General features: G+C 48.2%; 1 protein-coding gene across 1 annotated transcript in view; it reads right to left on the reverse strand.

Annotated features, from left to right (window-relative positions):
- Positions 1-2,511: 2,511 nt before the first annotated feature.
- kiaa1328 (protein hinderin) overlaps positions 2,512-13,778 on the reverse strand; it is an 88,978-nt gene continuing 77,711 nt past the window's right edge. The window contains exon 11 of the mRNA XM_031894941.1: positions 2,512-4,034. Coding sequence (XP_031750801.1) covers positions 3,821-4,034 — 214 coding nt within the window. The 3' untranslated portion in view covers positions 2,512-3,820. The remainder of the gene's footprint in view (positions 4,035-13,778) is intronic.

Genomic DNA, 13,778 nt, shown 5'->3' on the forward strand with positions numbered 1-13,778 from the left:
CAGTTTAGCATTATAAATATATTAAAAAATGACACAGACAGTTAATTATAGAAAAGTTTGGGATTAAAAGTCCTTGTAAAGGCAAAAAGCAGCTTGGGTCCTGCCAGGGAAAGCAGAGGGTTAATACAGAGGGGGGGGGGGGTTAATCAGGCTGTGGAATGTCAAACTGGGGGGGGGGAAATAATGAGAAACACTCAATACTCTGTGGGGGTAACTGCACCAAAAGGGGGCGGAGCTGCGGCGTAACCACCAATGGCTTGGATTGGTGGTAAAGGAACCAATGGCACGTACCATCGGCAGGCAGAGTAGGGGGCATAGGGAAGCCCTGCAACAGGAATATATAATAAACCATTTATAGGCAGATATTGAAAATCACACAGAATTATAAAGTGGCAAAAATGTTACCTCTAGTCAGAGTCATCTGTAACACTGTGTCACTGGTACGTAGTCAGGACCCGCAGTGCAGAACAGCAAAGGGAAGAAATTACACTTCCAAATACATTTAGAATCATATTGGCTTACAGTTACAGTTGCTTGTTTTCTGCAAATCATCATATTTGGGTTTGCTTCCCCTTTAATACTGCGTTATAACATGGCGGAGTCATACCCCCATATGTAATAAAGGGCAATAAGTTTGACCAATTGCAATAACCCACTGCAACCAATAAGATGTTGGCTTTTAAACAGGGGACCTGTAAATGATACCTGCTGATCGGTTGCTATGGGTTACTGCACCAGGGCAAACTTAGTGCCTTTTATTACATAACCCACTTGTAGTTTGGCCCCTACCTGTCTGGAAGGGGGGCTTACTAGGCTTTAATGAGGCACAAGACCCCCCAAGAGCAACATAAAATATCTCCCAATCATAGTGTTTCCCTTAGACAGTACAGTATGGGGGTACAGCTTATTGTGTGCCCAGAACATTCCTTCTCTGTATATTTGTATTTATACATATGGGTAGGGGGTGCCATAGTGTTTCCCTTAGACAGTACAGTATGGGGGTACAGCTTATTGTGTGCCCAGAACATTCCTTCTCTGTATATTTGTATTTATACATATGGGTAGGGGGTGCCATAGTGTTTCCCTTAGACAGTACAGTATGGGGGTACAGCTTATTGTGTGCCCAGAACATTCCTTCTCTGTATATTTGTATTTATACATATGGGTAGGGGGTGCCATAGTGTTTCCCTTAGACAGTACAGTATGGGGGTACAGCTTATTGTGTGCCCAGAACATTCCTTCTCTGTATATTTGTATTTATACATATGGGTAGGGGGTGCCATAGTGTTTCCCTTAGACAGTACAGTATGGGGGTACAGCTTATTGTGTGCCCAGAACATTCCTTCTCTGTATATTTGTATTTATACATATGGGTAGGGGGTGCCATAGTGTTTCCCTTAGACAGTACAGTATGGGGGTACAGCTTATTGTGTGCCCAGAGCATTCCTTCTCTGTATATTTGTATTTATACATATGGGTAAGAGGTGCCATAGTGTTTCCCTTAGACAGTACAGTATGGGGGTACAGCTTGTGTGCCCAGAACATTCCCTCTCTGTATATTTGTATTTATACATATGGGTAGGGGGTGCCATAGTGTTTCCCTTAGACAGTACAGTATGGGGGTACAGCTTATTGTGTGCCTAGAACATTCCTTCTCTGTATATTTGTATTTATACATATGGGTAGGAGGTGCCATAGTGTTTCCCTTAGACAGTACAGTATGGGGGTACAGCTTATTGTGTGCCCAGAACATTCCTTCTCTGTATATTTGTATTTATACATATGGGTAGAAGGTGCCATAGTGTTTCCCTTAGACAGTACAGTATGGGGGTACAGCTTATTGTGTGCCCAGAACATTCCTTCTCTGTATATTTGTATTTATACATATGGGTAGGAGGTGCCATAGTGTTTCCCTTAGACAGTACAGTATGGGGGTACAGCTTATTGTGTGCCCAGAACATTCCTTCTCTGTATATTTGTATTTATACATATGGGTAGGAGGTGCCATAGTGTTTCCCTTAGACAGTACAGTATGGGGGTACAGCTTATTGTGTGCCCAGAACATTCCTTCTCTGTATATTTGTATTTATACATATGGGTAGGAGGTGCCATAGTGTTTCCCTTAGACAGTACAGTATGGGGTACAGCTTGTGTTCCCAGAACATTCCTTCTCTGTATATTTGTATTTATACATATGGGTAGGGGGTGCCATAGTGTTTCCCTTAGACAGTACAGTATGGGGGTACAGCTTATTGTGTGCCCAGAACATTCCTTCTCTGTATATTTGTATTTATACATATGGGTAGGGGGTGCCATAGTGTTTCCCTTAGACAGTACAGTATGGGGGGTACAGCTTATTGTGTGCCCAGAACATTCCCTCTCTGTATATTTGTATTTATACATATGGGAGGGAGGTGCCATAGTGTTTCCCTTAGACAGTACAGTATGGGGGTACAGCTTATTGTGTGCCCAGAACATTCCTTCTCTGTATATTTGTATTTATACATATGGGTAGGGGGTGCCAAAGTGTTTCCCTAAAAAAAAAAAAAATCAACCAACCAGCAATGGGTTAATACTTGTGTTTCTCCTGCAGTGCAATAGCTGGGGGTTACTGTACCTGCACACAGCATTGGGGGGGTCTAATATAGAGCAGATACAGTTGTGCAAAAATCTAAATTCTGGATACAATCGTGGACATAAAAAGAAGGCAGGGCTTACTATAAAGTAGGTGGAGTTTGGTGGCTGTAAGGGGTGTGGCTGTTACTGGGACTCCCAATATTAAATCTGCAATGGGCTCTGATAAAGGGGGAAAAGAACCTACAAAAATACAGTAAAACATACGAGCCAGCAAAGATCCTGCCAACGCCGGGCCCTGGGGTTCCTTTTCACTCCAGTAGGAAGGGAAACAATATGGCAGCTCCCTTTTATAAGTATATTACAAATAAATAGGGCCCTCCCTGGGCAGAAGAACCCGCAAGTAGCTGTCAGAGGAAAGTAAAGGGAAAGCTAAAACTTCATCTTCTTGAAATGTGCCTGCATCTCCTTCTAGCTAAAGGCCAACGCTAACACTGCACCCTTAAAGGCAAAGCGGCGCATTACCCGTAGGAGCCAATTGGCACAGATACCTCATTTTTATCAAAACACTGATTTTTGTTAAACACAACGGCCCCAACTCAGCCAGGGACTCTCAGTGATACTGTATTGTGGGGCAATAAATGGGGCAGTAGCCCTAGCCTGATAGGAAATGTGCCGCTATCCCTTTAACACAAACCAAGGGGAAATGTAGCACGTTAAAAACAATTGTGAAATCAATGATGTTTCAGGGGAGAGCGGGGAAGGAACAGAAAAGCTGTCGAATCAAAAGAGACATCAAACGGCGCCTTGATCTGCTGTCAGCTGTCTCCCTCGCGTGTCTCCGCCAAGGGCCCCAGTGAGAGTGTCGCCGTAGCTTTAATTAAAGCCCCCCCCCCCCACTCATTATATAACAATTATAGTTCCTTACTTGATTGTGCCCTGGAAAGAGGCAAACTGATAGGGATGACAGACACTAGCCCCCCCACCCCCAGGAGAAGTAGTAGTGGAACTACAAGGAATGATGGGAGTTGTAGTGCAATGCAGCCTGATAAGGGATACACGCAATAAAATACCCTCTTCCTTAACCCTCCCGATGCCAAAAGAAGAGAAATTAAACCTGCGGGCAGTTCCTAGAGCGGAAAGAATATAGTGCGGGGGGGGGGGGGGTGTTGCTTATGAGTCTCCATTGCACGTGGTCCCGCCCCTTGGGTCTGCGCGAGGAATTGGGGTGCTGGAAGGGGTTTAATCAGCAAATAAAGAATATCTCCTCCAGTATTCTGCTCTCCTCGGCTGCCTCGGGGGGCTGCTGGGCCCTGGGGGGCGGGGAGAGGGGCCGCCTGGTATGGATCCTGGGGGTGGGGCTTGGGATGTAGTTATAGGTCTCTCTGCAGTGGGGGCGCTGTCTCTCGCTAGCGATGGGGCTTATTGCTTCCAGCATGTCGATGAGAGAGGTCTCGTACCTACAATACAAGAAAACATTGTTAGCGTAGAGTTAGTGCCCCGTATAAACAAACACTGCCGCTAATGAAACCATCACTATCCTACAAACCTTTATATTGCCTTTAAAGCTAACTTCCTTACTATACCAGTGCTGTACTTATCCCCCAAGCTGTGCGGGCTCACTTTCTATCAGTAAATCCCATCCCCCAAGCTGTGCGGGCTCACTTTCTATCAGTAAATCCCACCCCCAAGCTGTGCGGGCTCACTTTCTATCAGTAAATCCCACCCCCAAGCTGTGCGGGCTCACTTTCTATCAGTAAATCCCACCCCCAAGCTGTGCGGGCTCACTTTCTATCAGTAAATCCCACCCCCAAGCTGTGCGGGCTCACTTTCTATCAGTAAATCCCACCCCCAAGCTGTGCGGGCTCACTTTCTATCAGTAAATCCCACCCCCAAGCTGTGCGGGCTCACTTTCTATCAGTAAATCCCACCCCCAAGCTGTGCAGGCTCACTTTCTATCAGTAAATCCCACCCCCAAGCTGTGCGGGCTCACTTTCTATCAGTAAATCCCACCCCCAAGCTGTGCAGGCTCACTTTCTATCAGTAAATCCCACCCCCAAGCTGTGCAGGCTCGCTTTCTGGCAGATTATGCTTGGGGGAGAAGCCACAAGGGAATGTGCCGCAAATACCGAACCTATAAAGATGGTATCACCCCGGACAAACGGTATCCCTTTCTATGGCTCAGAAGCGGAACGCTGGCCAGTAAAAGGGGGGTTGTGTCAATGTGGGGGTGCCATAGGGCCCATTATTTGGAAGCAGGCCCATTATTACCGTGTCTAAGAGCGAGGTCACACAGGGCATTTTTAAAAGATAAATACGCCAGGGAAAACACACGCTAATAATGTGCAGTGTCGTCTTCCCAACATGCATTTCTGTTCTTTCCACGTTTGTAATGACCCCCCCCCCCATAATGGCGGAATCGCGTTCCGTATCACAAAAAACCCTTGCAGGAAGACTGAATAATCTTATTAAACTTTTGTGGGAGAAAAAGCCACGCTGAAAAGCAATTTACGTGCAAAATGATCGTCAATATGCTACGTAATTACGTCACCGGCATACAAGGCCGCTAATACGTACAGTGGCTTGCAAAAGTATTCGGCCCCCTTGAACTTTTCCACATTTTGTCACATTACAGCCACAAACATGAATCAATTTTATCGGAATTCCACGTGAAAGCCCAATACAAAGTGGGGTACACGTGAGAAGTGGAAGGAAAATCATACATGATTCCAAACATTTTTTACAAATAAATAAGTGCCAAGTGGGGTGTGCGTAATTATTCAGCCCCCTGAGTCAATACTGTGTAGAACCACCTTTTGCTGCAATTCCAGCTGCCAGGCTTTAGGGTATGTCTCTACCCGCTTTGCCCATCTACAGACTGAAATCCTTGCCCATTCTTCTTTGCAAAACAGCTCCAGCTCAGTCAGATTAGATGGTCAGCCTTTGGGAACAGCAGTTTTCAGATCTTCCAACAGATTCTCCATTGGATTTAGATCTGGGCTGTGACTGGGCCAGTCTAACACATGGATATGTTTGGGTTTAAACCATTCCATTGTTGCCCTGGCTTTATCTTTAGGGTCTTTGCCCTGCTGGAAGGTGAACCTCCGCCCCAGTCTCAAGTCTTTTGCAGACTGCAAGAGGTTTTCTTCCAAGATTGCCCTGTATTTGGCTCCATCCATCTTCCCATCAACTCTGAGCAGCTTCCCTGTCCCTGCTGAAGAGAAGCCCCCCCAGAGCATGATGCTGCCCCCCCATATGTGACAGTGGGGATGGTGGGTTCAGAGGGATGTGCAGTGTTAGTTTTCCGCCACACATAGTGTTTTGCATTTTGGCCAAAAAGTTCCATTTTGGTCTCATCTGAGCAGAGCACCTTCTTCCACATGTTTGCTGTGTCCCCCACATGGCTTGTGGCAAACTGCAAACAGGACTTCTTATGGTTTTCTGTTAACAATGGCTTTCTTCTTGCCACTCTTCCATAAAGGCCAACTTTGTGCAGTGCACGACTAATAGTTGCCTATGGACAGATTCCCCCACCTGAGCTGTAGATCTCTGCAGCCCCCCCAGAGTCACCATGGGCCTCTTGGCTGCATTTCTGATCAGTGCTCTCCTTGTTGGGCCTGTGAGTTTAGGGGGACAGCCTTGTCTTGGTAGGGTTACAGTTGTGCCATACTCCTTCCATTTCTGAATGATCGGTGGAACAGGGCTCCGTGGGAGGTTCAAGGCTTTGGGAATCTGTTTGTAGCCTAAGCCTGCTTTATATTTCTCAATAACTTTATCCCTGACCTGTCTGGTGTGTTCTTTGGGCTTCATGGTGTTGTTGCTCCCAATATTCTCTTAGCAACCTCTGAGGCCGTCACAGAGCAGCTGTATTTGTACTGACATTAGATTACACACAGGGGCACTCTATTTAGTCATTAGCACTCATCAGGCAATGTCTATGGGCAACTGACTGCACTCAGACCAAAGGGGGCTGAATAATTACGCACACCCCACTTTGCAGCTATTTATTTGTAAAAAATGTTTGGAATCATGTATGATTTTCCTTCCACTTCTCACGTGTACACCACTTTGTATTGGTCTTTCACGTGGAATTCCAATAAAATTGATTCATGTTTGTGGCTGTAATGTGACAAAATGTGGAAAAGTTCAAGGGGGCCGAATACTTTTGCAAGCCACTGTATATGCGCAATACATCTTGTGGGAGTCTGACCGCCATATTGACAACACACAGCGTATTTCCAAACACGTGGATCGCATAGAGTTCAAAGGGACGGCGGTTCCTGGGCATACTGGCCTTCCCTGGGGGTACTGGCGGTTCCTGGGCGTACTGGCCTTCCCTGGGCGTATTGGCATTTCCTGGGCGTACTGGCTGCTGAAAGTGCAAGCACTGGCGCCATGTGGGGGATATCGGTTTGCGAGCGCCCCACGCCATTGCTATAGTACATATTCCATTATTTCCAATAGGGCTTCATGTTGTGCAGAAATTCCCAAAATCTTCTCAGTGCGAAAGCTCTGGGCGCGTCGGGCAGGGACTGAGTGAGAGTTGGCCTCCGGCGCGGCAGCCTGGGGAGTAATTTCCCTGAGTAAATGGCTGATAATGTGCCCTTTATAACGCGCTCAGCTTGGCTCCGTGGCATTTCAACAAAGCGCGCGGCTCGGCAACCTCGGCCGCAGGTTAAGCAATCTGACAGGTGGCGGCGCTTTATGAGTGAGCAGCCAATTAGAGGCCGGCGCTGTGGCCGGGATGCCAAGTAAACAAGCGAGTGCAGTTGGCAGATACAGACTGTCTCCGGATTGGGGGTCACGCCGCTGCGCTCACACAATTTGGGTCATGGGGGGGTTAGAACCTCTCCGGATACGGAACCTCGTTACGCCAATCCTTCGCTGACCCATAACCGTTGAATTGAGAGATTTCAGCCGCTGTCTCTGATAAGAGAAAACACCCCAGAGTCGGAGGTGTGTGTTCCTTGCCTGCCGGTCAGCCTGTACAGCCTCGGCGAGCTGAGCATTCTGGGAGTTGTAGGAGTTGGGACGGCTATGATTGATGTTTATGTAAATTACACAGAGAAGCTCCCTGCTCACCGTACAAATAAACATGTTAATCTATGGGACGGAGAAAGCGATGTTGCTGAACTATAACCCGTAGCGAGATTAAATCAATTGGGCGCCAGTGGTTCCGAAAGCGAATGGTAACCCTTTATGTACAGGAATGTAGTACAGCCGCCAGTACAAGTAGTAGAATTATTCAGCACAAACACAGAACTTCCAGCAGTGCCGGCCCAAATCAGGGGCCAATAGTCAGTCTGTGGATTTAGTCCCTTACTCTAATCCTACTAATCCTCCCTCGGTGGAGCTTCAGGTTGCTCATTAGCTACCCGGATCCCTTTGATGGGGGTCATTATGCATTATAGACTTACACTTTATTGATGCATCTTTTTATTCATGTAAAAGTGTGCGGCTGTGTGCCAGGGGTATAGCTATGATGTTTTGTAGGGCAAAAAGTACACCATGCTTTTCCACGGGAAAAGGGTAAGGGCAGAAATTCAAGTGATATATCTGGCGGAGAAGTGACCAATGGTGCAACTGGTGCAGGTGTGGCCCCCCCAAACACAGCTCACTCATTACATCTCCTCATCCCAAACTCGTCAGTAGGAGATTCCAACATAACTCCTCACACCCCATAGCAACCAATAAGATTCCACACTAAATTTTACACCCAAAGGCAACTGAGGAAGATCCAAGGCAACGTAGGTTCAAGATTCTCTCTCTTCTAATCTTAATTGAAATATAGGTTTCCTAACTTTTTCATGTTAGATATAAGCCACCCCCCCTCCACGGCTGCTACACCGTGTGGGTGTGGCTTAAACTCCTGATAGGCTGTAGCACTGATGCAATCAGCATCTTCACCCTGCTGGGCCCTCCCACGACTGCTACCCTGTGTGGGTGTGGCTCAAACTCCTTGGGTGTGGCTTAAACTCCTGATAGGCTGTAGCACTGATGCAATCAGTATCAAGACCCTGCTGGGCCCTCCCACGGCTGCTACACTGTGTGGGTGCGGCTTAAACTCCTGATAGGCTGTAGCACTGATGCAATCAGCATCTTCACCCTGCTGGGCCCTCCCATGGCTGCTTCACTGTGTGGGTGTGACTTAAACTCCTGGGGTGTGGCTTAAACTCCTGATAGGCTGTAGCACTGATGCAATCAGTATCTTCACCCTGCTGGGCCTCTGCACTTCCCCCAGTCCAATGTGACGGCCTAATGCCCAACAAGCCCATGTTAAGCCCTTACTTGCCCCTAATTAGAGGAGTAATATGTTCCCTTTAATAGGCGGAGCCCACATACCTGTGCCATACATGAATACAGTGGGTAAGGGCCCTGCTGAACTGGGCATGGGTGCCATCTCCCAGCCTATAAGCGCCAGCTTGGCAGCTGCAGAAAGAGTTAATGATTTCGCTCCAGCGATTATTACCAATGATATAACGAGCTAATTAAAAGCTCTTTGCTCTGCCTAGCTGCCACCTCTTACTAATTGTGACTCGAATCATAAATTACAAGGCGTCGCTGTAGACATCTTCAAACAGAGGAATAAAAGAGAGGAGAAAATGCCAGGCTGGTAAATGTACGAAGACTGGGCACCGGGCGCTTTGTACCCCCAACACCTTGGCTGACGACAGGGGGCCCGGGGCCCCTTAATCACACATGAAAGGGGAGATCTTCTGTTAATAAGGAGGTTCTATTTGCTGCCCAATATCATTATTATGAATGTGTATAATGTTTAGAGTGTGAACACAACACAGTGCCGCCTAGTGGCTGAAGCAGGTACTGCAGCAAATGAGCTTTAACTCCTGAGACCCCCATTAAGCAGGGTGCCCGGTGGGAATAAAGTGCCCGGTTAGTAGCGGGATGCCTGATGGCTGAGAGAAGATAAAGTGACGGTTCCCTCTCCGGCGTATGAGGAACATGTTCCCATTGATAGATGGAGGGCGCAGAGGTCCGTGCCTGCTATTGATCTGCTCCCGGTTACATGGAATTAATAGGAAAGGGCACCGGCAATCAAGGTCACACAGGTGAATCAGAGCGAATGTGAAGAACATTACACTCGGGGGGGGGGGGGGATCATGGGACAGAGGTTGATCAAGGAGACACCGGCCAATCAAGTTCCCCCATTCACCTGTATAATTCCTACTGGGAGAGAACAGTGCTAGGGGCTTGGGCCAACTGGTGGCCCTCCAGGAGCGGGAAAGCAATTGCTAGCCTGAGGGGCAAAGAACTAGTGAGCAGCCCTATAACTAGGTAACCGGAATGCTTTAGGAATATATCAAGGGCAAGTTCACTGGGGCAGTTAGGTTGGGGTTATGAACACTTTGCCTTCCTATTCTGCCTCTCGCACACAGAACCTACAGAGCTATTGGCCCGCCGGCTCACTCCCAGAATTCCCTTGCTTCCACCATACCCATGTTGAAAATACCGAGCCAATCAGTATAGCGGGGGCCCACTTGGCTCTGCCCACCAAGAGTATGCACTCTCAAACCATGGAACGTATGAACTGGATCTGGGCCCGAGGACCAGAAGCCAAAGAACCAGCATTTTCTGCTTCCATTTGGGGGGCAGAGACATTCTAGTGGGGCACCCTACAGTAGGTAATTACCCATGGACTGATCCCCAATTTAGCATTTGCCAAATGAGACAGCCAATCAGTCAAGTCAAGGATGATTTACAAGCACTGATTGCATCACTGCCCATATGGATTGACCTACACATCCAAATGGATTCCAGCGGACCCTGACTATTGATTGGCTCATTTGGAACCAGACACATGGGCACTAAGGCCTATGGCACACAGGGCAATAGGAATGTGATCCACCTATCATTATGCAGAAATCTACCCCATGTGTGCATGGGCCTTTTCCACTGATGCCGGCACGGCGTGTGTGTGCCAAAGGCCTAGTAACGTGGCACAGAGACCAGTGGCCAGTCAGCCACCTCCCCTGTATCAGTTTGTAAAGAGCATGGAAGCACCAAGATCCCAGAGGGCATAAACTGCCCCCCACAGGCCAACTAAACAGTGACTATGGCGCCTTACAGCAGCCCCCCTGGCATTTGCCCCTAACCCACCGATTGCCAGTCCAGGTCCGATTTAAACCCCTTTGATCGAGGCTACAAACTCATAGGCCCAAACAGCCCCCACAGGCCCACTTAACAGTGACTATGGCACCTTACAGCAGGCCCCCTGGCATTTGCCCCTAACCCACACTTTGCCAGTCCGGACCCGATTTAAACTCCTTTGATCAAGGCTACAAACTCCTATTTATTTATCTTTTAACCTTAAAAACCATGTTGGCGACACTGAAATGAATGTTATTTACACAAGGAAATAAAAGGACGGAGAAGCAGACATTTAGGGCCCATTAAAACCTACTTAGGGGAGTTAGGCGGCGATGGGACGACATCAGGCAAACTCGCCGGCCAGTTAGAAGGGGCCATTTTCCGGCGAGCGCTAAACGGGCGAGTTACTTTGCAGAAGTGTCCCAAATAAACCCGGGGGTAAGTGATATTAATGTGCTCTGGTCACTATTATTGAACCTGGGAAGCAATAAAGTTTATGAGTCGATAAATATTGCATTCGGCAGGGTCGTTAAGATTCTGCCTCCGTCCCCGGCGCTTATTACACATTGTTACCGGCGCGTCCACAATACATTATTCATATTCGGGGTGTCACCGGCGTGATGGATTGCCTTGAGAGGCTGTCCTTTAAATAAATCAACAAATAAAAATGCAAATGTTAACATTTTCGGATACAACCTTCCCCTGTCTGGAATGGGAAATGAAAATCTCCTGCGTTATATCGACAGCGAGCAGAGGGGACAATTAACGACCTGCTCGGCGACTAAGTGGGAGATTAATTTACAGACGGCTCTTTTTATCACCTGCATATGGAACCGAATTGCCCGTTTCTGGCCATTTGCACTTTTCGGAGAAGAGACGGAGGCGAGGACGTTCCACGTGACATTCCGAGCGCGTTACGGATGGAAATGTCACCCCCCACCCTTGTGGCGGCTCCTTAAAGAGACGGAAAGTTTGCTGGGAAAGTTCAGGAGTCGTAACTGGGTCGGCGGAAAGCTATTGGTTAGCATCGTTTAGCGAGGCTGAGCCCACGCTTGGCGAGTTAATGATGACGGATGAGCGAGGGGAGAGGTCGCAATGCGCCGCTCACGGATGCTCCTTAGTCAGGATATAAGTTTGACCTCCTATAAGTGATTTATTATATCGGCCCCGCTGCTCCATGCAAACTCCCTCCGCCCGCGTGTAATAAGATTAAGGAGGCGGCGGGACTGCGGGATCTCAGAAGTGCAAGCTCCTGAGCCGAGAGAAAGCAGAGCACCATGGAACTGGGTCGTGCAGGAAGCACAAAGGCACCACTAACGACCATGGTACTGATTGGAAGGATCGGTCATGGGATCCATTTGTAAAAACAGCTTTAGCTGGGAATAGAAAGCAAAAATACCTTGGTGATCGGTCATTTAGTCAGTCGGACAGGTTAGAAAATCTTGGTCAGATAACGATGAAACCTGTGCGTTTAAACGTATGACCGATATCCGAACGTTCGTCGGAAGAAGACTAAAATCTGAACGTGTATGGGCAGCTTTAGGCAGGCACCATAGGGTTTACTGGCCCCCGGGGAACTCCCTGCACCCACAGTAGTTACGCCCTATTGCTGGTCCAATTGGGGCCGATTATCATGCTGAGGGGCCTATGGAGACCCGGCAAGACAGGAAACACCTCATCGGACATGATTTCTAACCAGCCCAATAAATATATGGCCAATTTATATCTGGATACATTGGTCAGGCTGGGGCCAAGTCTGTGTATGGCACCTTTTTCTTTCAATCAGATGCTGCCTGTGAGTGAGTGAGCAGTTAAGAAGGACACAGGGAAGGTTGGACAGAGCCTAGAAATTAGCCGGAAGCACTGGTGCCCCTGTTGTTGGGCTATATCACCTCGCCCAAGGGTCGGACACTGGGAGAACAGCCTCTGCGGATGGCACAATGGAGAGCAGGAAGCGCAATTAATAATAATAAATTAATAATAATAATGAATTAACACCTGCTGCACAGAGAGAGAGCCAAAGGCAGGGACTGGGAGGGGGCGGGAAGGAAGTTAGAGGGGAGTTGGTTTGGGCAAGTCCTAACATCTGGCTAAGGGCAAAGTGCAAGGGGCAAGTTGTGCCGTCACATGAACAGCATTTGCCTTTTCCAATAAATAAGAGTAGGAAGAGTGACAGGGGCACTGGGACCAATGGCAGGATGAGATGAGGCACAGAGGATGTAGATGTCCCTAAGGCCCGTACTGAATGTGGGGCCCCTCTGGGCACAGAACCCACCCATGCAGTACGGCTATGGCACAGCTAACGGCACTCAGGGGGCTCCATGACAGTAAGAATTCAAGCGAGGTACGTACAGGGTTAAGTCACATCTGTTAAAGGCAGCATGAGTTAACCCATACATCGCTGGGCTTTAAAACTGTTCAGGCACCTCTAGGTGCCAATGGAGCACCCATTAGGCTTGCCATCTGCCATATTAGCACAAGAGTGACCTGTGCCCAACGTGGGACTACGGCAGATCCGACAGGCTCATTCCCTTACCCAGCGCCCACATCATGCTGTTTGATTAAAGCTACACTGCCAGCCCCAAGTAATACTGGTAGTTACAGGAAATATTATTATTTAAGGCTTTGGGGCACTGCCAGGGTTACACTGGCCAACTGGGCTACTGGGGAAAATCTCAGTGAGCCCTGATCCTACACACAAGCCAGCCAGGTACAGGGAGCTTAAAACTAAATCATAGAAGGCTATGTGTTCCACTGTGAAACGCACGGCCATCTTGAATTTTTCTCTAGTCGGAATGACACCGGCAGTAGCAGCGCAGTGGGGCGCAAAGTGGGCGGGGCAGGGGTGGGCCCTTGATCCAGTGGACCCGGGTACCCCAGTCCAAAACTAGGCATTGCTGCTTGATATAAAAGCTACTTTGGGTTAATATAAAGGCACAATATGCCTAAACCAGAAACTATCTCGGCTCAGATGCATCTAAAGTGGGGGGCAACCAGAGGGGGCTGTAAAACCCAGATTAATCAAAGCCAAGAAACTGCAAACAGTGGCCCTAATATGAGTATCTGTGGCCCCTGCAAAGGCCAATGTATGCCCACGT

The sequence above is a fragment of the Xenopus tropicalis genome, chromosome 1 (assembly GCF_000004195.4).
Source record: "Xenopus tropicalis strain Nigerian chromosome 1, UCB_Xtro_10.0, whole genome shotgun sequence".
Lineage (NCBI taxonomy): Eukaryota > Metazoa > Chordata > Amphibia > Anura > Pipidae > Xenopus > Xenopus tropicalis.